Source organism: Gambusia affinis, linkage group LG09 (genome assembly GCF_019740435.1).
Source record: "Gambusia affinis linkage group LG09, SWU_Gaff_1.0, whole genome shotgun sequence".
NCBI lineage: Eukaryota > Metazoa > Chordata > Actinopteri > Cyprinodontiformes > Poeciliidae > Gambusia > Gambusia affinis.
The window spans coordinates 7,103,372-7,130,631 of NC_057876.1; the positions used below are offsets into that span (position 1 = coordinate 7,103,372).

At 42.0% G+C, this 27,260-nt stretch overlaps 1 protein-coding gene across 1 annotated transcript in view; it reads right to left on the minus strand.

The window, feature by feature from the left end:
* tenm1 (teneurin transmembrane protein 1) overlaps positions 1-27,260 on the minus strand; it is a 277,903-nt gene that overhangs the window by 235,516 nt on the left and 15,127 nt on the right. The window contains exons 2-3 of the mRNA XM_044127788.1: positions 21,769-22,040; positions 13,302-13,634 (exon numbers count right to left, since the gene is read on the minus strand). Coding sequence (XP_043983723.1) covers positions 13,302-13,634; positions 21,769-21,985 — 550 coding nt within the window. The 5' untranslated portion in view covers positions 21,986-22,040. The remainder of the gene's footprint in view (positions 1-13,301; positions 13,635-21,768; positions 22,041-27,260) is intronic.

Consider the following 27,260-nt stretch of genomic DNA (forward strand, 5'->3'; position numbering starts at 1 on the left):
AAAAACAAAAACAATTATGGCAAGTTTTAAAAAAAATAATTAAGGAACAACATGTCCACTGTGGTTGGATGCTGCCCCGAAAGAAGGCATGAAGGAAATTAGGAATTATTTCAGAACTCACAAGAGAGTTCTTGGACAACAGATCACTTGTCGCGTGACGAGTTCCAGAAGATTTCCATTTCTAATTTACAAATCTCTGAAATCCAATATCCTCAGCACAGAAAACTTGTACGTATTTGGCAGGTCCGCCATCCCGTCTTGGCCACCTCCACCGCTGACAAATGCATGTTATCCACAAGAACAATACTTGGAGGAATATTTATCAGAGAAACGAGGGCACTCAAATTGAATTCGAGATCCACAAGCTGTCGAGTGTAAATAACTCAGCGCGCGATTAAAACGAACTCGGAAAAGACACGTTTCTGTTTGAGTGGGTCTTCATTTTGGTGTTTGATTAAATTGTAGTTTTAATACCAGTTTAGTGAAGCTTTGCTCTCCTTCATGTACCCAAAAAAAATTTAAATTAAGCCTCCAAAATCCTTTTAATTTTACATTAATGTGCAAGTTTCTTCAAATTACTCTTTCACAAGATGTTTGTTTTTGTTTTTGTCCCCAGAGACATTATCCTGTAATGTCAACAGATGCGGGTTAACCTATCTTAATTCACTCGAATTAAATCCCAACTAAGCGATATTTTCCATCATCGTTACTCTCATAAAGACCGAATGCTAACTAGGAGACTGTAAATGTTGGAGGCAATTTGAAAATCCATTTTCTCCCAACCATTATCTGCGACGCTTGCCATAAATGGCACACTGAAACCTTTCTAATTCAGCACTGTGATCAGGCATTTAGGAGAGAGATGTCAAGTTTGAAAAAAAAAAGAAAAGAAAAAAGACGATGTCCTCCAGCCAATCGGTAACAAGTGCTTACTCAGGCCTCGGTAATTACACAGATATTTGCATTTCAGTTCAAAAAACCGTATGCGGCCTAACGAGCGACGGGGCCTTTTGCTGACTGGACTGACGGCTGTTGGCGCTTTCCTGCCGCAGGACGAGTCTGAGAAGTGCAGCGGTGTCTGACAGATGCCAACATGTCAATTTGAGAAGTGAAGGAGGAAAGATGAGCAGCAAGAGGACGGTGAAAATGAGCGTGCCCATGAAAAGGTGGCGTAATTAGCCCCTCAAACAGCAGAGGCTTGTTATAACTCGGACAGAGCAGCTGATGCTGGGGGGTTTTTATTTATTTTTATTTTTAGGATTAATAACATAAATATGACCTCTTTAATGTTCAACACTTGGGTTTTAAAACCACTGAGCAATTTTGTTGTTTTAACCTCCTTTCAAATGCCAGAACTATAGAGATGATTTCTGTCTGGTTTATGTGACATTCAGCTCACACCCTCCTTAGGGGTCCAACAAATCCTGATGTCTTGTAGTTGTAAAATATCGTCATAATTCTGGAGGTTTGCCTCGCAAAGCTTCATTCAGTTGTTGGCGGCTTGTGACTGTGTCTGCTGAAGTAAATCTGAGGTTTTGCCGGGACACTCAGTTCGAAACCCTGCTGCATCTCCATCTGAGACGCGTACTTTGAAAGAAGAAAGGAAGCAGATCCCGATTCGCCCTGTTGTGGTGGTAAAACTTTGCTACATTAGCAGGGAAGAAGGCACCGTTCTTTGTTTTTTTTCCTTTTTCGAAGTATTGCATGTCGGGATTTCACATCCATGGTGCACTTAATTGGAACAGCACGATAAGAAGAGATAAAGAAGGACGATTTGCAGGAGCCGAGAAAGCTTCAAATTCCAAACTGTTAGCTGCTAATGAGGCTAAAGTTAGCATCTGTTTCATTTTCTCACTAATGTGGAATTATTGCATTTGTTCATCTTTGCTTCAAGATGAACAAATTTCATTCTGTTTGTGCAGAATTTTTTTAAAATCCTTTTTTACTATTGTGAAATCAAATGACTTGTACGACATTTTTCAGCACCCTCAAAGACGGATTACACTTTGTCAGTCATTCCCACGAATGCCAAAAACCTTGCAAAAAAGAAAAAAGTCTTCCTAATTTCCACCTTAACAGTTGAATTTATCTTTGCTGAGATACGCCAGTCCGCTCGGAGCACCAGTCATCAGCTTTACGGTCAGTATTTGAAAAGGAAACACAACAAATCAATGGCAACACAGAAAGAAACAAGAACAAAGTTACAATCTGTAGGAATTTGTTAACCATCTATTGTTATTTTACAAGGAGCAATAAGTGTGTAGGCAGTGCAGTTCAGTTACAGTTCAGTTCAGTAGTTGCGGATTCACCTATTTGACTTTCGAGTTGTTTGTTTGTGGAAAATTTGCCTGAATGCAACGGAAGAAAATGCAACTCGGGACGCAGAAATATCTCAGTGCAATTCCTCTTGGCAGGCTACTGACCGGCAGCCAATCGATGAGCGCCTTTCATTTTCCATGCTGCTGATTGGCTGTTTTTAGAGTGGCTCTCAAATACTCAGACACTGAAAACTGCATGCAGCTGATTGAATGAAAGAGAAACACCCTGCTGCTTCTGGAATGTTTAAATTCAACTCATTTCACTTCAGTTCGATTCAAAAATGTGTTTTTAACAGCAGAGGGACGTAAACTGTTTTTGTAACCCTTATAATAAAATCTTATTTGATGGTTTCTTCAAACAGCTGTTGTAGGTGCTGAGGGCAGAGAGGCTCTCCTGTAGAGGTCTGTATCGCAGCGACTGAAGAACTCTCTGACTGAAAACACTGTTGTTGCGTAGGAGCCTCGTGAAGAGGAACCAGAATATTTTTTTAACCAACTTTAAATGCACAAGGTACAACATACTGATTTAAAAGAAATACACAATATAGGTGACAAGCTAGCTGACAAACTCGGCATTAAAATACATGTCTGCACATTCGACGTACATTTTCTTTAAATAAAATGCAGCTATTTTCTTTATCATATCGTTGCATTAAATATTATTTTTTTAACACAAGTTGCATTTAAGTAGATTAAGAGCATTTAAATAACTTTTCCATGGGTGCTACTTGTAAAACCGTGATATATTTTACTTGCAGATGGTTCCTCTTCGCCTCTTTTCTCTTTCTCCAACAATCCTGCCTCGTTTCCGATGTCATTCCCGCTCCGTCTGAGCACCAGCGACCAACCTCTATTAGCTCAGTTTTTTGGTTTAATTATGGAAAATGTTACCCCAGAACTAACGTGAAAATATGTAAGCCTTTTCAACAATCAATTGAGAAAAGGCGACCCGCTGTTCATCAAAGGGTAATTGAAGGCGCTGTGTAATGTGATAAATGTAATTTGGTAAAACATTTCGAAGTCATGCTACACTGGCCGGTAAGGCTCTCCTCCGTGTCGCCTCCTCTCTTTTTAACCTCTTTCATATCAGCGGGTTTCAGTCATTCTTGAGCGCTGCCTCCCGCGGTCGCTCTGTTCCAGCAGGAAATAAAAGAACCAGTTCTTTAGGTAAAATACACACACACCTATTCAGATTCTGATTTTTTTATTTTTTCCCCCCCTCTGAGGATCTGATGTACCTTTGCTGGAATGCAGCTCTTTTCCGAGGTGGTGGGGGAACCTTCTTCTTCTAAATTAGGATGTAGGGACATTATGTTACACGCCCCCTACCGTTAATTACTCTGGGTGGTTGTCACAATTCTGAGCCGGGTTCAGCCATTTCATCTTTTTAGGTGGGTGTGTGTTTACCCCTGGCTGCTTTCCGCTGTAGGTTTGGTTTGCACCTCCACTGTGTCAAATTACCAATCTTTCACTTCACATTTTCGAGCATACGAGGTATTTCCTGTGTTTTGGGTTTTTTTCTTTCCTTCCTGCTGCTTGACCGTCGCCTGGGTCAGGTTTCTCTTTCATTTCATCCTCTATATGCTTGTTATGCTTGAGGTGCTTTTGAATTTTTGAGACGTTTCTGCTCCTTTCCATTTGCCTGGCCAATGACTGCTCATTAAATTAAAAAAACCCTCACTAAACCATTGCAGAATCTGTACTTGTAGTTTAAATACAGAATTTTTAAAACATTTTTGTAATGTATGCTAAAGGGAAAGAATATAGATTAAAATAATATTTCAAAAAAAAAAAACAGCACGGCTTTAATGCAATCAAGTAGTAGGAGGGCTCAACATGGCTATGCATGCTATTCTTTCATTTTTGTGATGTGACGATACGTTTTGCCAGTGATTGAAATCAGACAGTTGTCAACAGGTCAGATGCTGAAAAATCCAATTTTCTTCCAGTTCATTAAACGTGACACATTTAAAACCCTGTTCTTTGCTCAGATTGCCAGTGCATCAGCAAACAAACACGATCTCCACTGCACTTTGTTGTAAGATCAATGATTTATATTGTTTACTGTGGGATATAAAATTACAGTCCCATTAGCAGCATATTATTACGACTACTGTTTGTTACATTGCATAGATGCATTCAAATCAATTCACACAAATGAACTGTTATATTCCAATTTTCTTTGTACAGCTGTGGGAGAAGTGAAGAGTCCACTGCACTGAAAACCTCATGATTATTATTCAACCAAATGTTGATTTCTGAACTCTTTCTGAGTTAAAACATTGGTTTTGTATGAACTTGTTTTCTTTGCATTATTTGAGGTCTGAAAGTGTTGCATCTTTTTAGTTATTTTGACCATTTCTCATTTTCTGCAAATAAATACTACATTTTTGACTAACTTTATTTGAAAGAGAGTGCATAAGACTAACATGACCCTGTCATAAAAGTGACATAACCCCTGTTATGAACATGAAGGAGTCTTCATTTGGTAAATAATGACACTTTTATGCAAAGCTGCTTTAAAAGTCAATCAAAAGTGCCAACTTTGCATTAAAGACACAAGTTTTAATTGAACTTTATATTAAAAGCGTCATTAATTAGTGAATAATACAAAGTTTACTCTTTTAATGATAATTTACCGCATCTTTTAGTACAACTTTGCATTAAAAGTGTCATTATTTTCCGAATGACACCTCAGGACAAGAGTCACTCGTGTTCATAACAGGTGTTATGTCATGTTTATGACCCTCAAAATAAAGTGTTACCAATTTCTGTTGGGAATTTTGCAGACATGTTGTCAGTAGTTAAGGAATAAAAGAACGTTTTACTCAAACATATGACCAATAAAAGGTCAAATCTGAGAAACTGATCATTTTAAGTGGTCTCTTCAATTTTTACAGAGCTATATATCTTTTAATAGAACAATATTCTAGTTCCTCGGAGGGACAAACTGGAATCAGGTAAGACAGGAATCATCAGGATATTGGTGATGGGCTGACCTGATCAGTTCATGTATCTCTTATTTGTGCTGTGTGAAAAATGGAACATCAAAAACACATTTAACCCCTTTGACTAATAACTTAATGCCCGAGTAACAGGCAATACAGTCAGTGTTAGGTGAAAAGAAAAATTCTTAAAAATGTAACGTATTCTAGGACGGCAGTCTAAGTCTATGAGAAAGCACTCAAAATCAACCGACTATCACTGATCACCCATTTAACTTATTGTTTCTAACCGTTTTAAATCAAACTGCTCGAGTCGTCTGAAGATGACTTCACACGTAGACGTGAGAAACTATTTTCTCTGGCTTTGAAGCAGAGGGACTTCTGGCCAAACATTTGCATTTTTCCCACTTTGCTCTGCTGTTTAAGGTCAGGAACTGGAGCAGATATGAAAAAGCAACAGTGTGTATTGCTCCATTAAAGCAAAGTTGCTAATAAGCTGTTGCATATTCATGCACATAACGCAGCTTATTTAAATCCGCTGTTAATAATCCTTCACTCATATACCTTATTAGTCACAATTCAATGGCCCTTCGCCTCCCGTGGCCCCGGCCTCCACACTGGGGGCGAGTTAACTGTTGAATGTGCTGCAGATTCGCCGCCTCAAACAGTTTGTTATTTGGCAGCCGTCCTCGGGAGTCCTGTCAGAGCTGTCACGCAATTTATTTTAAAGTTCTAAAAAAAAAAATCTGTTTACGGAGAAAAGTCTGAATTACTTTTCCCCATATACCTGCCAATTTTATTATTACATAGTCATGGGTTTTCCGAGGCCTGGTTCGTATAAACCTGAATTAGTTGTCAAAGTGTGTGGATTTTTTATTTTATTTTCTCCTTTTTTCATCTCCTCACCAAAACAAAATCTTATAGATCCGGAAAAAAAAGAGAGACGTCTAAGATATTCTTATTCTGCTCAGCTCATATTGCCGTTACTTTGACAATTAGCGATTTCAACGACTTAAAGAACTTTCAGTGCACCGGGAGTTTGGTGAACAGTTCTTTTAACAGTTTCAGTCGGGTTGGTGACCCATCAGGCGCGATGTCTTCTTAAAGACGTCTGGGCAGTCGTCAGAAACCCTGACCTGGACCGCAAATAAAGCGAAACAGAGAACTCAACCCGAGGAACGCATAAAAAAAAAAAAAAGGCTCGGGATTTATGAGTCAAGGTTCTGATATAAACGTTATCCACCTTTTTCTTATTAACCATAATGCTTTGAGTGAATTACGCGACTTTGACATCAGCATCTGTGGTGTATGTAAATAAGACGATCTATTGCGGAGTTAATAATGTGGAAAATGTTTGGGGATATGATATAGACAATGAGTGCAGCTACAGTTTCATCTTGCACAGATAAAGGAGGGTGAGGTGGAAAAATGGCGACAGGTTGCAGCATGCTAGCATATTTAGCTGCTCTGTCAGCCAGAGATGCTAGTACGCTCTACAGATAAAGATGTTCCAAACAAGGGCCATAACAAATTTTCAACATGTCAATTTCAACTAAATGTAAGTAAAAAAAAAAAAAATTTTCTCAACACTAAGAGTAAACAGACAACAAAATCTGTTGTTTGTGTTCCTGTTCCTGAGATGCTTCTTCAGTGTGAGCAATTTTAGAGTTAAGATTCTCGGCGCACGTTGTACAGAGGAAAGATCATCCGTGGTTCACCGCCTCCCTCCTCCACCGCCAACAGGAATTATCTTTAGCATCCTTTTCATAAGTCCATGTGATGCAGATGTAGCAACGGTCTAAATGTTGTTAGCACAAACACTGATTTTGTTTTGGCAGTGAAGTTGCATTAAGAATGTTAAAACCCACTTTGGTCCTTTTCACTAGCGGCTAGCTTTAGCCTCCTGAATACACGCTAAATGAAGACGCCAGGCACTTCCTTCCAGATAAGATATTGCCCTTCATCAAAATGACATTTTGCCAATATTTAATGTCTCTTTTTTTTTAAGGTTTTGTTGGCTCTAGTGGCCTTTATTTGAAAGTAGTATGACAGGAAAGAGGCTAATGAGAGAGGGGGAAGACCTGAATCGAACCTGCGAGCGTCGCCACAAGGACTAAGGCCTCCATATGCGGGTCGTGCGCCACCACAGCAGCCCAACCTCTTTTACTTGAATTTGAGCCCCCCTACATCTAGATTGCCATATCTACTGCCGTATAATTTTAGTAGAGCTCGTACTTTTTTTCCATCTTCATGTTGCAGCAGCCTTTTTAACTTTAGCTTGAATGTAGATGTAATTTGATTCCTATTTTTCCTTTACTAAAATTATTTGATTTCAGAATCTCTTCAGCGCCAGCTGCTCATGGCGGGCTTCTGCTGCCTCGACGCTCAGCTCTTTAATCGAATCACTTTATTCAGATCTTACCTGGGCTTTTATTAAATCCACACTACACATACCTCCCACCGCACTTCGTTGTGTGCCTCGGATGCTTTAATCCTCAGACACATTCAGCTCTGAAAATGATGCTAATTGCCAAAAAACAAACAAAAAAAACAAAAAAAAAGCTTTGCGGGTCCAGATGGCAGATGTGGCAAAGTCGCCCGTTACGCGTGTGTTACTTGTTACCATGCAGGGCTGTCAGCAGTAAACTCTGGCTGAACTACACTTTATCTTTTTACTGCTACCACTCTGCTCTGTTCTTACTGTGCGCTGTCATCAGTTCGGCATGTTGATGTTTTCCTGGGTTTGTCAGCAGGTGCGTCTGCTGCTCGAAGATCCCCGCAGCTTTCCCAGGAGGAGGTGTCACAGTTGGACATGCCGACACACACACACACACACACACACGCACACACACACACCCACACACACACACACACAAGGTGTCCAAACGTGGTGCAAACAGATTTTAGACCTCTTTCATTCTTTCTTAATATATTGTGTCCTCTGTCTATTTTTCCCCCCACACCTGCAAACAAACAAACACACACAAACACACACACACACACACACGAGAAGCAACTAAATTGACTTGTCAGCTTCAATCAGATGAGGAACAAAAGGATTCCTGCCAATTTGAAGCTGACATCACTGATGGGTTTGGGGAGGGGGACAAACTCTGAAGACAAAAGGCAGAGCGAGGTCGGTGCGACTTAAAATGCACTTTCATTTTTTTGGCAGGGACGCCGGCTTTTTGATTCCAGCCGGCATCTTTGTTTTTTTGTTTTTTTTTTCGCGAGTGGCTCTAACTTTCATTATCACTGGGAACAGCGGAGCGGGGGGCGTGGGAGACTTTGTTGTGCTGATGGAAAGAAATGTGACATCCATAATGCATTTCCCATTAGAGGACGGCACGCATGGACACACCTGGTCGTGTGTCACAACGAGACGGACAGGAAACGGATGAGGACGAGAATGAATAGGCTCGGGTAGCTGGAGAGAAAAAAAATACAGAGAGGCAGTGCAGATGAGAAGAGGTACGCTGCTTTGCATAGTATTCAAGCCTCCATGGAAATTTTGTCATGTTTTAATCACACGGTGCAGCGTTTTTCGTTGGGTTTCCTGGCGATGGGCAGCGGCAGTGGATAATTGTGAAGTCGAGGAAAAATCGAGAAGTGTTTTCACAAAATAAGTCTGAAAAGTGTCCGTTCGAATCGGGGCATGGCGGTGGGATTAGGACAGCATGTATTTCCGCGTCCATTGCCAGGTTTTTGCTACAGCAAAAGGTAGCAGATTGGATGGAGAGCGCCTGTGAGGAGCAGTTTTCAAGTGCTGCCACGGAGCTTCAATTAGGTTTTTGTTTTTTCCAGAATTGCCCTGTATTTAGCTTCATCCATGTTCCAATCAACTATGACCAGTTTACCTGTTTCAGGAGAAGAAAAGCATTTCCCACAGCAAAGCGTCTGCCAAGCCCACGCTCTATAGCCGACATGTGTGATGTGCAGTGTTGGTTCTCCCCTAAACAAAGCAACAGCAGAATCTCTGGGCCGGGGGTGTCCAGACTTTTTGTCATACAGGTCAAAATTGCCACGTCAAACGAAAAGAAAGAAGAAAACAGAAAAAAATCAATTTTGTTTTACTTTTTTTTGTAATATGGGCATGTTATTTATGTGTAGCTCCAACAAAATCCTTGTAGCTTTTAAATCCTTTTGAAAACTTTACTCTCAGATACGTGAACGGGATTTGGGTCGCTGTCTTTCAAAATGCCTTCATGAATTCAACAGAAGCTGATTTGCGTGCAGCAGCAAAGTCAGCTTTTCAGCAAGAGTCTCCGCATCGACGAGGTTCTACTTACTGCAAACGTTTGAATAGAAAAAAAGACAAAACACTTTTTGTCACACGTAACGTTTTCCATTGTAATTTTACCCTAATTAAAAATAAAAAGCCTTTATGTCATTATTAAACTGTAGTTGGGGCCACAAACACAATCAGAACAGTCCAAGGGCCACAATTGGACATCAGAATAGCAAAAAAGAAAAAAACCCAAAACCAACTATTCATCTTTTTTAAAAAAACGCCTAAAATACAGACATGCAGGTCATTGTCATAAATATTGGTGTTTCCCAGGCCTGATCTGATCTGTGAAATTATGTCTCATGCTCTAAAAACCCTTTAAATTTCCTTTAAATTTCTCTACAGGGTTTACCATGACCTCTCTGCTGTGTTCATTGTTTTTTCTGATGCTATTTGATGAAAAAATATTCTCAAACAAACCTGTCAGGCCTTCACTAAGCAACGACAGTAGAGCGACGAAGGCCGCGCTCCGGAGCGAACATGTTTTAGATTTTTTTTTATACCATGCATTCTTTGTCTACCACTTCGCAATTATGCACATCTTTGTGATAGTCAATCACAAAAAAAAAAAAAAAAAGGATTCCAGTAAGACGAGTAGAAGATTTTGGTGCAAAAGAAAAGACGGTGTGAAAAGTTGATAAGAGATGAATCCTTTTTGCACAGCAGCGTAAGCATGAGGGGCGAGAGCCTTGTGAGGACATATCAAAGTTTGGAGAGCGGTGGGACGTGCGTCGTGTGACGTATGAAATCCGTGCATAAACCAGCTTTCCTGGTGCACCGTTGCAGAAAAGCCAAGTGCTTTGAACATTCAAATCCCCCTTTTCACTCCTGTCACTTCATCCGTCCTGGTGCAGTTCTCATCTGAACATCCCCCTTCTCTCTCTCTGTGTCTCTCTCTCTCCCCCTCTCTGCCGCCGCCGCCGCTGACATCTTTGGGGTTTTTCTCCTCCGAACCCCCTCGGATGAGGCTGGAGCTCCTCGTGCTAAATGGTAATAGCTTTTCTGCATAAACTGATTAGCACGTGATGCTGTGGGCACTCCCAGCTCCCTTCACAGTCTCTCTTCTCTCATCTGTCTGTCCGGCCTGCCGGACAATAAACTGCACCTCACTGGGCGCGACACAAACGGGCGCATCTAAAAAAACAAAACAAAAAAAAACCCTCTACCCCTTCTCCAGTCTGGATGTCAGTCTCAGCGCTCTGAATCTCCGTCTTCCAGTCGAAGCCAGCTTCTGCTTCACCTGTTTTAACCTCTGCTGCTCATTTTCCTTTATTCTCATTCTAATTATACCATTACATTACCATTTCTATTCTCTCATTTGCATTTCTTGCTCTGCTTGTCTCTTATTCTTTCCATCGCTAATTCTCTCTTCTTCTTCTTCTTCTTTTTTCCACCACCCTCTCTCTCTCTCTCTCTCTCTCTCTCTCTCTGTGTGTCACCCCTTTCTCTTCTCAGCGACTGAATTTGTTCCACCTTTTTTGCGGCACATAAACAGACAGTGCCCTTGGGGATGGGTTGGAGAGCTCGGCTTTTGTTTGTGTGCTCCTCTAACTAACTCTCCATCTGCAGGGAGCCCAGCCAAACCCAGCAGCGCACGACAGCTAGCTGGCACCGACCCAGACTCTTCTCTAGTTGGCCCTGCATCGCCATCCCCGCCTCTCAGCTTCTCCTCCTCCTTCCAGGCGATAGTCTTCCCACAGAGGCTGTTGTCAACTGCCCTCAGGCAGCCAGTCAAGCATCGTAGCCATGTGACCTCTTCAATTTCTCCTCTTCACAAGCGGAAAACCAAACCCTGCCCCCTGTTCTCTATGGATATTCGGTCCTTCCCTCCACCCCCGAGTTATACAATGTAGAGGTCTGCCATTAGACTTTCCCCCCCGGTCCCGAGGATCACCTCCAATGCAAGCTCACCAAATAACCTACAGCACATTTTCTGGATTAAGTTACATCAAAGAGCCTTCAAAGAGTGTGCAGTGAGAGCATTAGCATGGGTTCAAAAGCCCAGAGTTTCAATCATGTAATTGCCCAGGGCTGGAACGCAAACCTTTGAAAAAGGTGAAGTGTCATATGTTGGGGTTTTTTTTGGTGTTGTTGTTGCATTTCCCTTGCAGGAAATTCTATATTATCATAATGAGACTGCAGGGAATACGAACGACAGGAGTTGTCTGACTCTTTTAGAGGCTTCAAACGTCATCCTTTATGAAAAAAATACACCCAGCTCATGAAAAGAGGCAACATATTGTGAAATAAGAGAAATATTGTGCCGCCTCACTGTAGAGAGACCTTGTGGCATCCGATTTAGCTACACTCCAAAGGGAAAGAGCTACTGAACATCACATCGGAACCGGTAAACAACTTCTTGTATCTGGAATTTAATGCCTGGCTCCCACAACAAGATTTTTAGACCCGTTTGTGTCCCACTACTGTACACCTTCCTCACGATCTTAAGGATGCCTCAATTATTGGGGTGGCCCTTAAGATAAACTCGAGAGATGTTACAGCCTTGTGTTAAGAGTGATCTGGAACGCGAGGAAGGATGTCAGGATCCCAACCAGCTTAAAATCGGGATAGTCAGCATGTTGGCTTGACCCGGTCCAGCATCGCAGCGTGTGTGGAGTCCCATGAGGACGACCGAGCACACAGTCTGTCGAATGCCATGTCCAGCCAATTAGAAAGCGAGGTGATGGAAACACAGAGCGGATCTAAAATAAAAGACAAAGCAACAGCCGCAGCGCAGAAGATAGTAGACTATTTTGTGTTGTTTTTTTCTCTTAAATATCATCCACGAGCTGATGCCGATGCTTCCTCTCAGTCGGCCATGTTTTGTTTAATCTCAGCTCTTTATCTCGAGACGTCCTCCTGTCCGAAATCTGGATGTTTGCATGCGAAATCGATTCGTGTGCGGTGCGTTTTATTCCGGCGGGTGTCTCGACGCCACACTGTACGACCAAACCGATCGCGCCTACGATCTTTGTATCATCTCCCGATAATTCGAAAATCAGCCGATAATTTAAGTACAGCGGGAATAAGTGAAGTAGTGAGTTTAAGTTGCAGAAATGTTTTCATGCTAAATTTGGATGGTTTTGAAACTGTTTTTTTTACACTGAATTATAACGGGTCTTTCTGTGGCTTCTAGTAGCTAACCAGGTATTTTCACTGTGATTAGAAATCACAACCTGCTCCTAGTCTTTTGTTGAAAAGACTTTGTCAACCCAACAGGATACGCAAAGAACTCCTGTGAAGTAAATGTGAGTCTAACCTGTAGATACAGCAGCAAAGCATTCACCTTCCTCACTATGACATAATGTCTTGCACTTAATTTAGCAATTTATTTGCTGAAAGTGACTTTTTAAAGACAAAATTCACTTTGAAGAGAAGTGCAGTGTTAGGTAATGTTTGCAATATCTCGTGTTATGAGATCTTGTCACGCATTTGGTTTCTACTGGTTCGACTTACAACTGGTAGAAAACAATTTACGACTGTGTCATAGTTACAACTCCAAATACCGTAAATAAAATGTGACCACAAACAAAATGACTTAACGTTCCAGGATCACACATGTATGGATGGGAAAAGGGCAGCGCTCTGCAACAATGCTGCAATGCACATGAGCCTTTCCTTTGGCTTCTCACTTCTACGTTTCGTCAGCTTTACGCCCAAACTTTTGAAATCCTCAGTATTCCTTCACATCCTGTTAATCCCCGGTAGCGAGAGAACAGCACCGTCGTTTCTACTGCGCTCTGAACTCACCGTTGTCGGGCTCAGACTTCCTGTCGTGCTCCGTGTCGGTGAGGGAGAGGGCCGAGTTGGCGCGGCTGGTCAGACAGGAGCTCTGCTCGGACTTCAGGCCGCGCATCCACATGTGCTGCAGGCCGTGAGCGGGAGACGGGTCCACCTCCGGCTCCGTGTCCACGTCGGACCCGACGCCGAGCGAGTAGCCGCGACCGTGGACGTGAGCCGCCGGTCCGGTGCACAGTGCTTCCTCCTCCTCTTCCTGATGCTGCCGCGGCTGCTGCTGCGGCTGCTGCTGGTGGATGTGGTAGTCGGGGCTCCTGATCTGCCCAGCTTTGCAGAAGTCTAGATCTAGAAGAGACAGAGGGGACATGCAGCTTCAGATCGCACGCAAGCTCTACAGGCTCTAGTACGGCATGCGCTTCTATCTGACGTAGCTGCCAGCGTAAGCCGATCAGGAGTCCGTTACTCCAAAGACATGTGGAGAGACATGATCCTATTAGAGTGGGCATTTATTAAAAGTTTTTTTTTTCTTTTCTTTTCTTTTGGAGTTGAAATCTCAATCAAAATGCCACCCACGATCTTTCTTAAGCATTTTCAACGGAGCCATATCCTTTTCTGGCTGCCTGATGTGTGTTATTGAGCTTGAGATGTATCGAACCGCTGCTCAAACAGAGCACTGATCTCATCTATATTCTCCTTGGTGGGGTGAAGAGATCAGATAAAGATCAAACCTTATTAATATTGACTCAGACTGAGGGAAAAATTGAGCCTCATACACTTTCAGGTATTAGAACGCCCTCCAATCTCAGGCATCAACCTGTTATCTGAGAACATCAGATATACTGTGTTAGTCCTCTGGTTACACTTCAATTCGATTCCATTCAATTGAGCGCTGACTCCTTCTTTCTTCTTTCTTTTTTTTTTTTCCCGTAGAAGCAGTTGAGTAAATTTTCTTCCTTACTCTCCGAGTTTTCTATTTAGAATGCATAAGTGGGAAGTGATGGAACTGATGTGATTTTGAAGAAGGCGATGGATAAATTGAAATCTATACAGATGAAAGCCAACGGGCTCGGGCGAGATCTCCGGAAGGAAAAGGCTTCCCGCGGCTAATGCGCGAGTCGAGTCAGGCCCTCGGAAGATGAACCGCGCCGTTTCAATGAGGGCAGCAGTCCCACTGACCACTCCACTGACCGGCGATGCGTCCCGCCGCGCATGTTTGATGGGGTCACGACCAACTGTGGCTCCCGTACTCTTCTGCTGGTATTAAATCGCCTAAGATTGGTCACCGCTACACCTCTGTTTAGCCCAAATTGGCTGCAAGAGGGCACTTCGGGAGCAAATTGGCTGTTTCCCACTAGCAACAAACACGGATCGGCTGCAAACTGAAAAGTCTTCTCGCCGTTTTGGTGTGAAGCATATTTATAATGTAACAGGATTTTTAGAGGGTGATTAGAGCGGGGAATCGGACTTTTAAATAACGGCCCATTTCCTGCTATTACTGCGAGCTGCTACTGGCACTTCGGCAAAAATAAAAAATAAAAAATAAAAATGCTATTTATACATTACACTTCTTTTGCTGAGTGTTGTATTTGTTTTAAGTAACTGCCAAAACAATTTGGCTGATATTGTACCCTGTAATAGCGAGGCTGTAATGTGAAAAAGATAAGTGCAGTGCTCTGAAAAAGGATCTCGAGTTTTACACATAGCAATTTTCCATTTTGGTATGTTAAATCAACTCTTAATTAAAGACTGAGTTTGATTAGCTCTCTGAATAGTCTCTTTAACTTTACATTTGCCCAGAGTCCAGAAATAAAGAAATGGAACATTTTTTTTAAAAATATGTCCCCTTTGTAAAATTGCCACAGTGTGACGTTTGAGGATCTTGGAAAATTCCCACTTGACCCGAACAAGTTCAAAAATGAGTTGAAGCAGATGAAAATGAATTGATGCTTACAGCCTAACATTTCCAGTATACTCTCCTATAATTAATACATAATGAAATGCTGGTGCATCTTGTTTTATACCAATGTATTAATACTGTATTCAATTTACTGTGGAGTTCTGAGCTCTGATCTGGGAACGCTGTCCAACCCAATTTAGCCACGTTCTGGTTCCAAGACTGAAAAGCAAAGGGATTTGCTAAATGCTGCTCCCAGTTTCACAGGCTAACTGCAATACAAACCAATTAGGAATAGGATTCTGACTACTAACAGGTAAAGCAAATAACCCTGATAATGATATCCTCATGGAAACGGTTCGTAGATTGATGACATCTAACTAACAACTTTAAAGCTAACGAGTTAGAAATAGGAAGAAGTGGCTAATCGCAAGGATGCCAACAAGTTTGATAATGGCCAGATTGCGATGACTGACTCACAATCTGGCCCATCGATGCACCTTGGGAGTGAAAGCTAGCCCATGTGGTTTTGTTCCAACAGATGAGCCACTGTAGCTTAAATTACTGTGGAAACCAAAGCTGGCTTTTATTAAACAGGTTTCCGGATATGCAGTATGCGACAGTGCGTTGCATACGGGCAGCTGAAGACGGGCAGATTAATGGGTGGGTCCATGCTGTATCAGAGCAGGAACACAGAGTACTGGAGAGAAGTTAGCTTGGGCTGATGAATCACGTCTTCTTTTTCATCTTGTGGATAACTGCATGGTATTTTGGAACACGTGGTACCAGGGTGCATTATGGGAGGAAAAATAAACAAAAAGGCGGTACAGGTGGTCTGATGCTTTGGGGAATGTTCTGCTCAGAAACATTGAGTCCTGCCATTGATGTATATGCTTACTGTGACACAAAGAACTGCTGCAGATCATGAGAACTCTTCCTTGGAAATGATATTCACTAATAATTGTGGACTGTTTTATAAGAAGTGTACAATTTGGGGTAACACTTTATTTGATGGGTTGTGATTAAGACTGTCATGACTCAAACATGACAACACCTGTCATGAACATGAGTGAGTCTTCATGAATATTTATGACTTATATTATATGTTTAAAGTGTCATTCGGTAAATCGTGACACTTTTGATATAAAGTTGACATTATTCAAAATGCCTTTGTTATGACAACTTGACATTAACCAAGAAATCCTGATCTGACATGAATTTGTTATAAAAGTATTACTGATTAAAAATTATGTAGCTTTATGTTATTAAAGCTAAAGTCACAACATGTCTTTTTTTTTTTTTTGTTATTCGGATTGTTCCTTAACCTGACTGCAAACACATCAGACAACACTGTCGTCGTCATTACCATGTGACTTTAAGATCAAGAGCTCTTTCTCCTTATTTCTTCTTCTGTGGTTAAATTGTTTGTGCCTCTGAAACCCTGCCCTTTTATCAAGTTTGTCCTGCGGGAGAGGACTTTGGAGCAGGCAGTACGATAACATGGTTGTTTTGGGTTTGTTGTACTCGTCAGAATAAACTGGGGAACCACCGATTTCAAGGAAAAACCGCGTCCCTGACTAATTATTCAATATATCCAGCACAACTCAGAGAGGATCCATTTACACATGGATGGATGGATGATTAGTCGTAGGAAAGAAAATCTAAGTGGCAAAATGAATTTGTGGTTTTTCTCTCGGTTGCTGCTCCACTTCCTCCTCCCCGCAGAGGTTCGTAGGCAAACCCGGCCGCCCAGAACCGTTTCCCAAGGGGTGTTTGCAGATTCTTGCATGCAGGTACAATTTTTCATAAGCTTTCATGTTGCCATTTTAGTTGTCAGTGGGATGAAGAAATTTGTTTTGTCAATAATGCGTCACTGCAAAGATTGGAGCACGGTGAAAAGTGTGTAACACATATGGGATGTCTGTGCTTGAGAGCCTGCCTGCTACTTCACACTTACTTAACCATTTGCTCACAGTAAGGTGGCTGTGGCTGTTTTTTTTTTTTTGGTGGCAAAAAAAATAAAAAATAAAAAATTGGCCAATGCTTGCTTAGCACCAATTCTTTCTCTTTCCGCTTCTTGAATGAAAAATATTTCTATTTTGGCATAAACGTTACGATGGGCCAGAGTTCCTGAAGACCAACAAGCCTTTAAAAAGTTGAGAGCACAATCTGCTTATTCTGGTTTAGTCAAAGTGAAAATCCTACAATTCAACTTCTTGAAACGTCAGAGTGGAGCTGTAATGAGACGAGGCTCTCTGGGCGACTGGCCATTGTTGTCTTGAAGTTACTTATTATTGCTTATAGATCAAGTTTGCCACACAGTGGCCCCAATCTAAAAGTGTGTTTCAAATGTTAATGGATCACAGTTGACAGCCAATTTACGTGTTAAAGAAAAGTTTCTTTAAGAAACTTTACTGGAGGGGGTTACTGTGATACCTAAGGCTTTTTGCTGGGGAGGCAGTGATGCTCTTTGTTTTCCCTCCAAAGCAAGAACTATGTCCACATTCTGGGTATTACACCCTAATGGCTGCCGGATCCTGTTGGACTCACCTGTGCTGCCTTGTTTGTGCCTTTCCTGATCAGGACATTAAGCTGTGCTCCAGGAGAGGAGGGTGTCTGGATAGAGACCATCCTCTTAATTTAATCACATTTGTCTCAACCTGAGTAAGAGGCAACTCCTGCAGATTCATCTATTGTGGATGGGGAGGAGAATGAGTTGAAAAGTATTTCCCACTAAAAGGATACAATACCACGGAAGTGTGAAAAAAGAAAAAAAAAAAGAGAGATTTGGATTCATACCTAGAAAAGCGGATGTTGCTTCATGTTGCAAGAGACGGCTGTTCTCGTTTTACTTTCAGCAGTTAAAGTCAGTCTTTCATGGTTCAAAATGTATGAAATAATGTATATAAACACCATTTGTGTGCAGCGTTATTGATTGGTGTGGATTTCTCAGGCACCTAGAGGGGACAACACATTAACTCCCCAGTGATCACTTAAGAACTTTCTAGGGATAAGGTTAAACTTATCGCAAGATTTTTGACACGCAGAGTGGCATCACAAACCGCAGTCGATGTCTCAACATCATGGGCTGTAAATAATACTAATATATCAATGTTGTGACTTTACAGTGTGAAGTAAAGGGTCTTGTTTTAAATTTAAACTTTACTCTTGGCTGCTCCGTGGCTTTGCAGTTTGAACCTTTTCGATGAAGTACAAGTTTTCCAACAAACCGGACCGTGAGGTGTGACGCAAAAGCTATAGATCTAAATTCGTATTTGGGAGGTATTAAGATATTATAAAAAATATGCTATCTGTTTAGAAACTGCTGGTGACCTCTTGATGATTTGAAACAATTCATGTTTGCGGACAAAACGTCTCCGGTGGGCAGTGGAATCTGAAGCCAATTGTTGAACAGAGAACAAGAAATGTCTTTGCAGCACACAAACAAAAACAAACAGGGTTTTATGCTCCTCAGTAATTGTGTTCGTTCACAATTCACCAACATCCAAATAAGTGCTCTATTGGGTTGAGAAAGACAGGAAGACAGTAAAAGATTGAGATTAGCTAAGGAGTTTGAAAAAAATAAAGAAATGATCCATCATAATCAGAGTTTAACTGGGTGATATAATTTCCATACATGCCCAAACGATTAAACCGCTTATTTTGAATAATTTAAACATTTAGACTGCAACAGATTGTTGCTTTTGCAGACAGAATATTAAACAGTCCGAATTGATTAATTTATACAGCTAATTAATTTAATAAGCTAACAAAAAACTAATTATTTTTGGCTGGCTCTCCGAATGCAGCATGAAACAATCAGGAGGATGTGGATCGAGCTCTTTATCAGTCCATCTATCAACACTATTTCTCTTACTCCAACAGACTCAGAAGAGGGGTGCAATGAAAGAAAAAAAACAAAAAAAAAAAAGCCAAAAGGTGATACGGAGATGGAGCGATGGGGAAATCACCGTGTTAGGAAAAATAAACATCTGGAAAACGGGAGAGGAGGAAAGGAAGGGAGGAGAGAACAAGATGTGTCGGTTTTAGAGATGAAGGGAAAGATGAAGAGCAGAGGTGGGGAATTAGAGGAGAGGATTTGGCTGATCTTTGTCAGGAACACTGTAATCCATTAAAAATGTCACCGGAGGCAACGATCCCCCCCTTAACAGTTGGTTACTTGGAGGTGGTAGACTATATATAGCTCCGCCGCCCAAAGATGAACAGATGTGCTGCGTAGAACCGGCTGCCATTGACATTTAAAAGGGCTGCTTTGGGGGTCTTCTACTCCTCACCATATGACACTGATAGTTGGAGATGATGTTTGTTGTAGGTTGGGAAGGCTCCGCAGAAAGCAAGTGCTTTCTGACACCACAGTCCCCTATCTAGATATTGAAGCATGATGACAAATGGCCTCCGCGGAGTTGCCGTTTCGCGAGCATTATGTCAAAGCCCCTCGCAGGTGGCATTCAAACCGTGGGACCCCGGCGGAGACTTACTACTCAGGAGTTGTCTCTGTTATGAATGTTTATTGCTACTTGTTAGCCAGTGGTTGGGAAGGCTCCCACGAGGTGGCAGGGGGTTGAGGATAGCACGGGAACGCGTCTATTGATCATCGCGAGACGCGCGAGAGAGGCAGACTTCTCCCTACGAGGCGCGTTTTCTCTCTTAACACCTCGCGTGACCTGCATGAAGCCCATCCATCACGACACGCGTTGGCCTATTTCTCCTCCCGTCAGCGGCCGGGAGAAATCTTTTGGTGCGCTTGCGTCAGCCGGAGTGTGTGCCTTTTGTCAGGCCGTGTCCATCTGGGAGTGTGCGTGTAATGAAGGGTGGTGTTCCCCCCCAGGTGAGGCCAGAGAGGTTCGGGGTTGACCTAGTTTAGCTGTGGGAGAGAAATATCACCTCCGTGGAGAAGAGGTAATTGGCTGCCTCCGACTGTCCTTCTGGCGCATGGTTGACTGTAATAAGTAATTCACACAGGTCCTTTCAGGGACCTCTGAGTGCGGCGTCCTACGTGTGTCTGCCAATATGCACCGTATGTCATGAGCCGTGGGTCTGCATGAGGTTGCGCCAGTATTATTACTTAAAGTAAAAATAGGTATCGTAATATGATTTAATTTCATGTCAAGTTGCTGTTTTCAATACATAACAAGGCAGTATTTCATCTCCACCTTTTTAAAGGAGAGAATAAATTAGCTGATTAATCAATTAGTTTATTCACCCAGTTGCTGAGCATGTTGTTGCTTAAAAGGGATGCTGCAAAAAGCTTGTGAACGCATTAAATAAGTGTCATCGTAATAACAGTTATTAAGTCTCCATACCTTAACTATTCATGCTATTTGCGACCATAAGTTATTTAAAACAGACAAGTCTGTCTTTTTGTGAGCCACAGAAAAGTGTACTAGTGGTTTTCTTTCAGGAGGCTGAAGTAAACAAACCCACCCGTACGGTGGGGGTAGTGGAGGTGGGTAGGTAATTTTATCTGTATGGCACATTTTCAGCAACAAGGCAATTCAACGTGCTTTGCATTAATTAGAAGGAAATGGAAACAAAATAACAAACTTAAGGAGAGAGCAAAGGAAGAAAAAGTAAAACAAAAAGCTTTGTTAGTTCCCCGTGTTTAAGAATAATTGGGCCGCAATTTATGAACTAGTAAGGTGAGTTCCTCTGGATTCTAGGTTTGTTCCGATTCCTGAAAGAATATGTACTTTGGAGTGAAGTATGTAAACTTAAATAAACTAAAGTTTATCTGTGGACGTTACTACATACTATGGCTGTGAAAATAATTGGTATTTTGATGAAGATATGCAGCATAATCAATAGTAAAATATTTATTTGTTAGATGAATTGGGCCATTTTCAATTTCCCAAGTTGACACATAATTTCACATGAAGACTGCAGACACCAAGACAGCAAAAGCATCTCCTTGATGGGTGACAACATTTTGCCTTTTATCAAAGCCATAGTTTCATTAACGTCTTGCGGACCCAGCGTGGTCAGACTGAAGTCCAACTATCGACGCATTGTGACGTGGTTTTTAGATGTTCATTTCCTCAAAGACCATTCAAGGTCCACAAGACACACCTAGCCGATCTCCCCATCCCGCTGCAGTGTACGACATGGTGTTTCCTGTTGTTTGGTTTACAACAGCAATCATTTGAAAAAAGAACCACTATTGAGTTCACTAGTTCATCGGAGGAGGAGGAAATAATGACTGACGGGCTGGAAAACCTTATTTCACTTTTCACGTTATCTTAAAAAAAACTGTACGAAAGTAACTGGTGAACCGTTTTCCCGCTGCATTGGACCAGTACTGAGCAGCGGGGAGTTTAATATTATACCTGGCACAGATACCTAGCGCTGTTTTCCACGTAAATAAATCGATCTGTGAAATTCAGAACAATCCAAAGTTCCCCATGAGAGTTGTGACATAGCACGACATGAGGCTAAGAACAACATGCCGTGATTTTCGGACTATGGGAACTGATTTCTTCAGTTCGGCTCGACCACGCAGAGCCATTCAGTGTTTCTTGATACTGGTAACAAAACTGTGCTGAGAAGTTGTTTACAAGAGTTGACTACCTGGTTGGGGTTGGCTGTAGTTGCTCTGTCTGTCACGGTGTGACCCAAGGGTGAGGCGAAGCTCGTGCGTGTAGTCTGGCAGAGTTTCTCGCGAAGTGTAGGAGCGATGATGAGTACGGCCGTCCTCGCTCTCGTCGGACGAGCTGGTGTAGGACATCTCCATTTCATGGCGGCCTTTAGACAGTGGCTGGTAGGGTTTGCTGTCCATCTCCTCCATGGCTCGTAGGGCTCCACTTAGTCACTCAGCAAAGCCACGGCGCAGAAAACACACTCTGAAAAGGCAAGAATGGTGGATGAGAAGGAAAGGAAAGCAAACAGACAGAGAAAATACAACACTGGCTTTTTATGAAAAGAGTAAGGAGGTCCACAAAAACGCGTAGATCGACTAAAAGGAGACCAAATTGGCTAACCAAGCATCATGATCTAGTGGCTAAAAAGGTCAAATTTTCAGCCTGGTTTTCTTGTCTTTCTAATGTAAGACTTTAACAGTGATGAAAACGACCGTGGACATCCAGTATTTGGAAATTAGGATCAAGGAAGATTGGGTCAGGAAATGAAGAGAAGAGAATTGCACAGACAGAAAGAAAAAACAAATAGCACAGTAATTCTGTTATTGAACACATGGGAACAGCACCTGTAAACTCCAATTACCGTGAGCATTTATACTCGGTATGTATCTTCTTTCATACTTCACACCAAAGGTTACCACCTAATCAATGCGCAAACGGGAGGCACGGCAGCCTCTCTACCTTCATGTGTTCAAAGGAAAACCGGCTTAAATCAAACAAGGTTTAGTGTTCTGCCAGTCGCAGCCACCGCTTGCACTAATAACTCTAAGCTTTATCTCTCTTTTACAGGCAACCATTCACAAGCCGCAGATAAATCATCGAATTCGTCACCGAGCTCCAGGTCTGTCACTCTCATTAAACACTGCGGTTCACCATCGCCGTGAAGTGATGATGGAATACTTTTTGACAACAGTCTTTTCAGTGTCATTGGTCTCCCAAAATGAAGGCTGATAAATCAAGTCTTTTACTTTACCGCTCCGCTCTGCTCACATTCCCTCCTGCGCCTCTCAATCACGTCAAAATCTACTTCTGATAATGTCCACCATCGTGCTCTTATAACGCCGTAACTAATGATTGATCAGGACTATGATTAGGGCACAGAAGGAGTGATTAGAAAATACTTCATTCATATTAGTTCCCTTTCACCGTGCCCTGTTCGAGGCCTTTCCAGCCTATTTCCTGCAGTTATAAAGCTTCTAAATGGAGCTTGAGAGGGTCATTGCTCATAGAGACAAAGTGCTATGGTATTGACCTCTTCAGGGAGTCCTGTAGTCCATATATCAAAGCCATTAGAGCGTGCCTGCTCAATACCTCAGAGATCTGCAGCACAGGGTGATCACCACTAGTCTGATACAAGTTTACAGCTGACCTTTCTACCACTGCAGTAATGCTTTTATTCCACCTGAAGGGCTCCTTCCCCTGGCCTTGCACTCCCCCTCCCCCTCCACGTGAAGACACCTGCACACACATCCGGACCGCCCACTGACCCTTGACAGCAAACTGTCGGAATATGGGCCAAATCGTTTGCATCTTCATCTCAGCCCCACCCGCCCGCCCGCAGGCCTCATCATGGCATGAATAATCTGTAAATGTTCCACACTTGTCTGCCTGCTCCATTCAGTGTTTGGCCTTGATTTTAATGACAGCACGAATCACAACGGAAGACTGCAAACACAAAAGCGAATTTAGCGCGGCAATTATGTTAGCCCCACACCTGTAGCGTACAGTACGGCCTGACGACGGACACTTGTGGCTTCCCTGCAATCACGATGCCTTTCATTTTGATTGGCAGGAGTTATTGCAAGGAATCAAAGCCAGCTATTATCTCAGCTGCCCTGTCAAAACGGGATTGACTGGTGTCACCTTCTCTCTGGTACGGCGTGGTGCAAGTATACATTAGCCTGTGAGCTCTGAGCTTGCTGCAGGCACTGACTGCTGTCTGTCTCCACAGAGGCCCTCTTTCTTTTTTTTTGTCTGCCACCCTCTTACACGCAAGAATGAAAGCATGCAATGCTGCACAAGGACACACAGTCTCCCCTCCTCTATCATCACAGGCGCTCATAACACCGAGCGTAATCAGAACACGTCGCTTGCATGGCGTTTTGTTTGCATAAAGATGTGTACTATACCAAAACAAACCATCTCCTTTCTTTTGTTCAATTTCACATTTGCTCTGCTTGCCCTTCCTAGCCTCAACACTTTCCACCCTTCATCTCCTCCTCAGAGACCCATGCATTTAGAGAAGTAAGCCTGCTAGCAGGGGTTATTCCACCTAATTCTTGCCCACAGTGGGGTGCCCATTAGGGGGCTTGATTCTTGGGTTTGATGTCAAAATCTGGCGGTTGTGTTTTCTTTTTTTTTTTTTTTTAGAGCCAAGCTCACTTCAAACAAGACACATGAGCGTTCTCCGGGACAAAGTCAGCGTGTGCCACCTGAGCAAAACACCCGGCCCAGACCGGAGCGTGCAGAGAGTGACGGGGCTCGGATTTGGCTCGCCTCGGAATAGAAAACAAACTGGAATGGAAGTGGAAACATTGGAGGATGTTGGAATAATTAGCACTGTTTCAGAATAAATTTTTAATACAGGGATGCTCAAAACCCTCCTGTATTGTGTCACTCATCATTTTTTTATGTGCATGTTAAGCAATGGAGTACATGGTGTACGGGGAGTTGACTTGGGGAAGATGAGCAAGAGCCTTGCTGCTTGTATCGTATGCCAGCAGCAGCTAGCAATTGTCTAGATTGTCAAAATCATAAAAAATAAAAAAATAAAAAATAGCATGTACAATAAATATCGTCAAGATTGATTCTACACCACTGTATAATGAAAAGACTGTTGAGTTTGAGCTAAATTTTTGCTGGTTGAACTGGGACGCTGTTGTAGGACACAGCAACTTCAGTGTGAATCTAAAATAAAACAACAATACAATCTCACTTGCAATCCTTTTAATGCATTTAATTCAACTTTATGTATTCCTATAAAATATCCATCCATCAAAAAGTTGACAATGCCGACTTGTCCGTTTATGGTCGCAGGTAGGCCGGCGGCTGTTTTCCATACTCATTGGCTGAGCGGCGGGGTACACCTTGGAAAGGTTGTCAATCCATCACCGGGCAACAGAGACACACACACACAAGCAAACACTCACACACTCACACCTATAACTAAGGCAACTTACAGCAGTCAATTAAGCTGACATGGATATTTTTGGACAGCATTAGGAAGCCTAATAAGGTAAAGGTAATTTTATTTACAGAGCACATTTTCAGCAACAAGGCAATACAAAGTGCTTTACATGAATTAAAAGGAAATACAAACAAAATAACAAACCAAAGGAAAAAGAAAAAGAATTTAATAATGTTGATCCAAAGTAAATAAACTATTCAGGGTTGGTAGAAAAGTTTAAGTAAGTATCCTCTGGACTTCTGGGTTGCTAGATACAGGGATACTCAAAACCCTCCTGTGTTAAGTCACTCATCATTTTTTTATGTGCATGTTAAGCAATGGAGTACATGGTGTTCAGGGAGTTGACCTGGGGAAGATGACTGCAGGAAAACGGTGCAAACAATTCTTCTATCAGGAAGTCCTAAATCTATTTTAATATAGTTTATATATGATTTAAAACCTAAATTAGCTCTGATTCCGTTTTTGATTATATACTGCCAAATAAATTACAAAATAAGAGTTTTTAAGTATATAATTACGTCAATTATTTATTGTGAAAATCTGACTATTTTTAGTCTTTTTTTATATCCTAAAAGGTCTTCAGGAAATGCAAGTGCAGGATTTTTGAGATTCTACTCTTGCTGATTCACAACTCCCACTGGGATCCCTACCATAAACCTGTTAACCACTGGTTTGATCCATACCAGTGGTTTTAGTTTGATATCTTGTCCAGTTCACCTGAGCAAACAAAACTGGAGGGGGAAATAGATAGTACTGCACTGATACCAGAATAAAAACATAAATACTCGAATGACTTTTTGGAAACCCTAATTACCATTTTGTTCATCGTTTTGTTCGTAGACCAAAACGAAACAGATATTAAAAGGAGAACGGAGAAGTGCTTTTAAGCTAACATCGGATGAAAAAAGAAAAAGAAAATCACAAAACAAGCTTGTAAAATTTAAAAAGAAAAAGAATTTAAATTTTTTTTTTATTGAATATTGACAAAACCACGTGGGTGTTACCAGCATTTTTGATGACCACCCCAGATGTGTGATGTACATGGTGCCACCAAAGGAATATGTTTTAATGCATAGCAATTAATTGCTCTAACAGGGCAGAAAAGACTACTCTTATAATGTTATAACATTAACGGCCAAGGGGTGAAGACAAAGAAAGAGGGATTAGGACGAAAATGAATAAATAAATAAAACAACAAGTCTTGGCCGACCCCTTTCTCCTCCAAGCCTGACCCTGGACTTTTTCAATCTTTAAAAGGTCCAGGGTAGCAACAAAAAGAATCAGGACACCCTACCCTTTAGAAACTTAGAGGTAAAAGATACAAATAAAGGGCAAATGTGCTGAAATGTGTCGTACAAATCTACTTGACTTATCTTGTTTTCACACTTAACTTTTCATGTATATCTTGGTATTTGTTGCGTAAAACATTCCCGGTGAATTTTCCCACAGCGCCCCCTTGGCAACCCATCTGCCTCTGCTTCCAGACGTAAACACAATGTAGGACCACCTCATGGTATAAACCTACACAAATGAGTGGCACTTTATTTGTGCTACAAATGGATTGACAGTAAGAGCTTGTATCCATTGACAATGTACGTACATGCCATTGCGGGTTTTCATTCCTAATTCATTTCTAATCAATAATTAATCACTGTGTAATGAACTCTTCAGCACTCAGTTTAACATTAATACAGAGTGACAACGCTGAGCGCAACACATGCATCGCATTACATCGTGATTCCCTTCCTCCTCTCGTCTCCAACTAGCCCTTTTTGTTTCGTTTCAAACCCTCCCTCTCTCTTTTTCTCTCTTCCACACACACACACACACATTCAGCCAAACATACAACAGGGCGGGAGTGATAATCCATGGCTACACAGATGCAATAATATCTAATAGGACCCTTCACCCGCTTGATCCCCCCCATTTCCTATCCATTTATTTATTCAAACTGTGCAATTGTGGGCCAAGGCGCTATTTTTTATTTTGTGTGTGTGCAAATCTGCTTAGAGGAAGCGATGAAGACTCTCATACCCAGTTGCCTTTAAACAGGATTTGCACTCCGAGTCATCTCCAGAGGGGCGGGGGCCCCTCAGATATCCACCATAAACACAAACAACTCAGCAGAGATCGTTGCGCGCATCCGCCGAGAACCACAAGGACGAGTCAAAACCGATTTCCATTCCCCAATATCTCATGCGATTGAGCTCAAATCATGACGAACAAGAGCAGAGAGA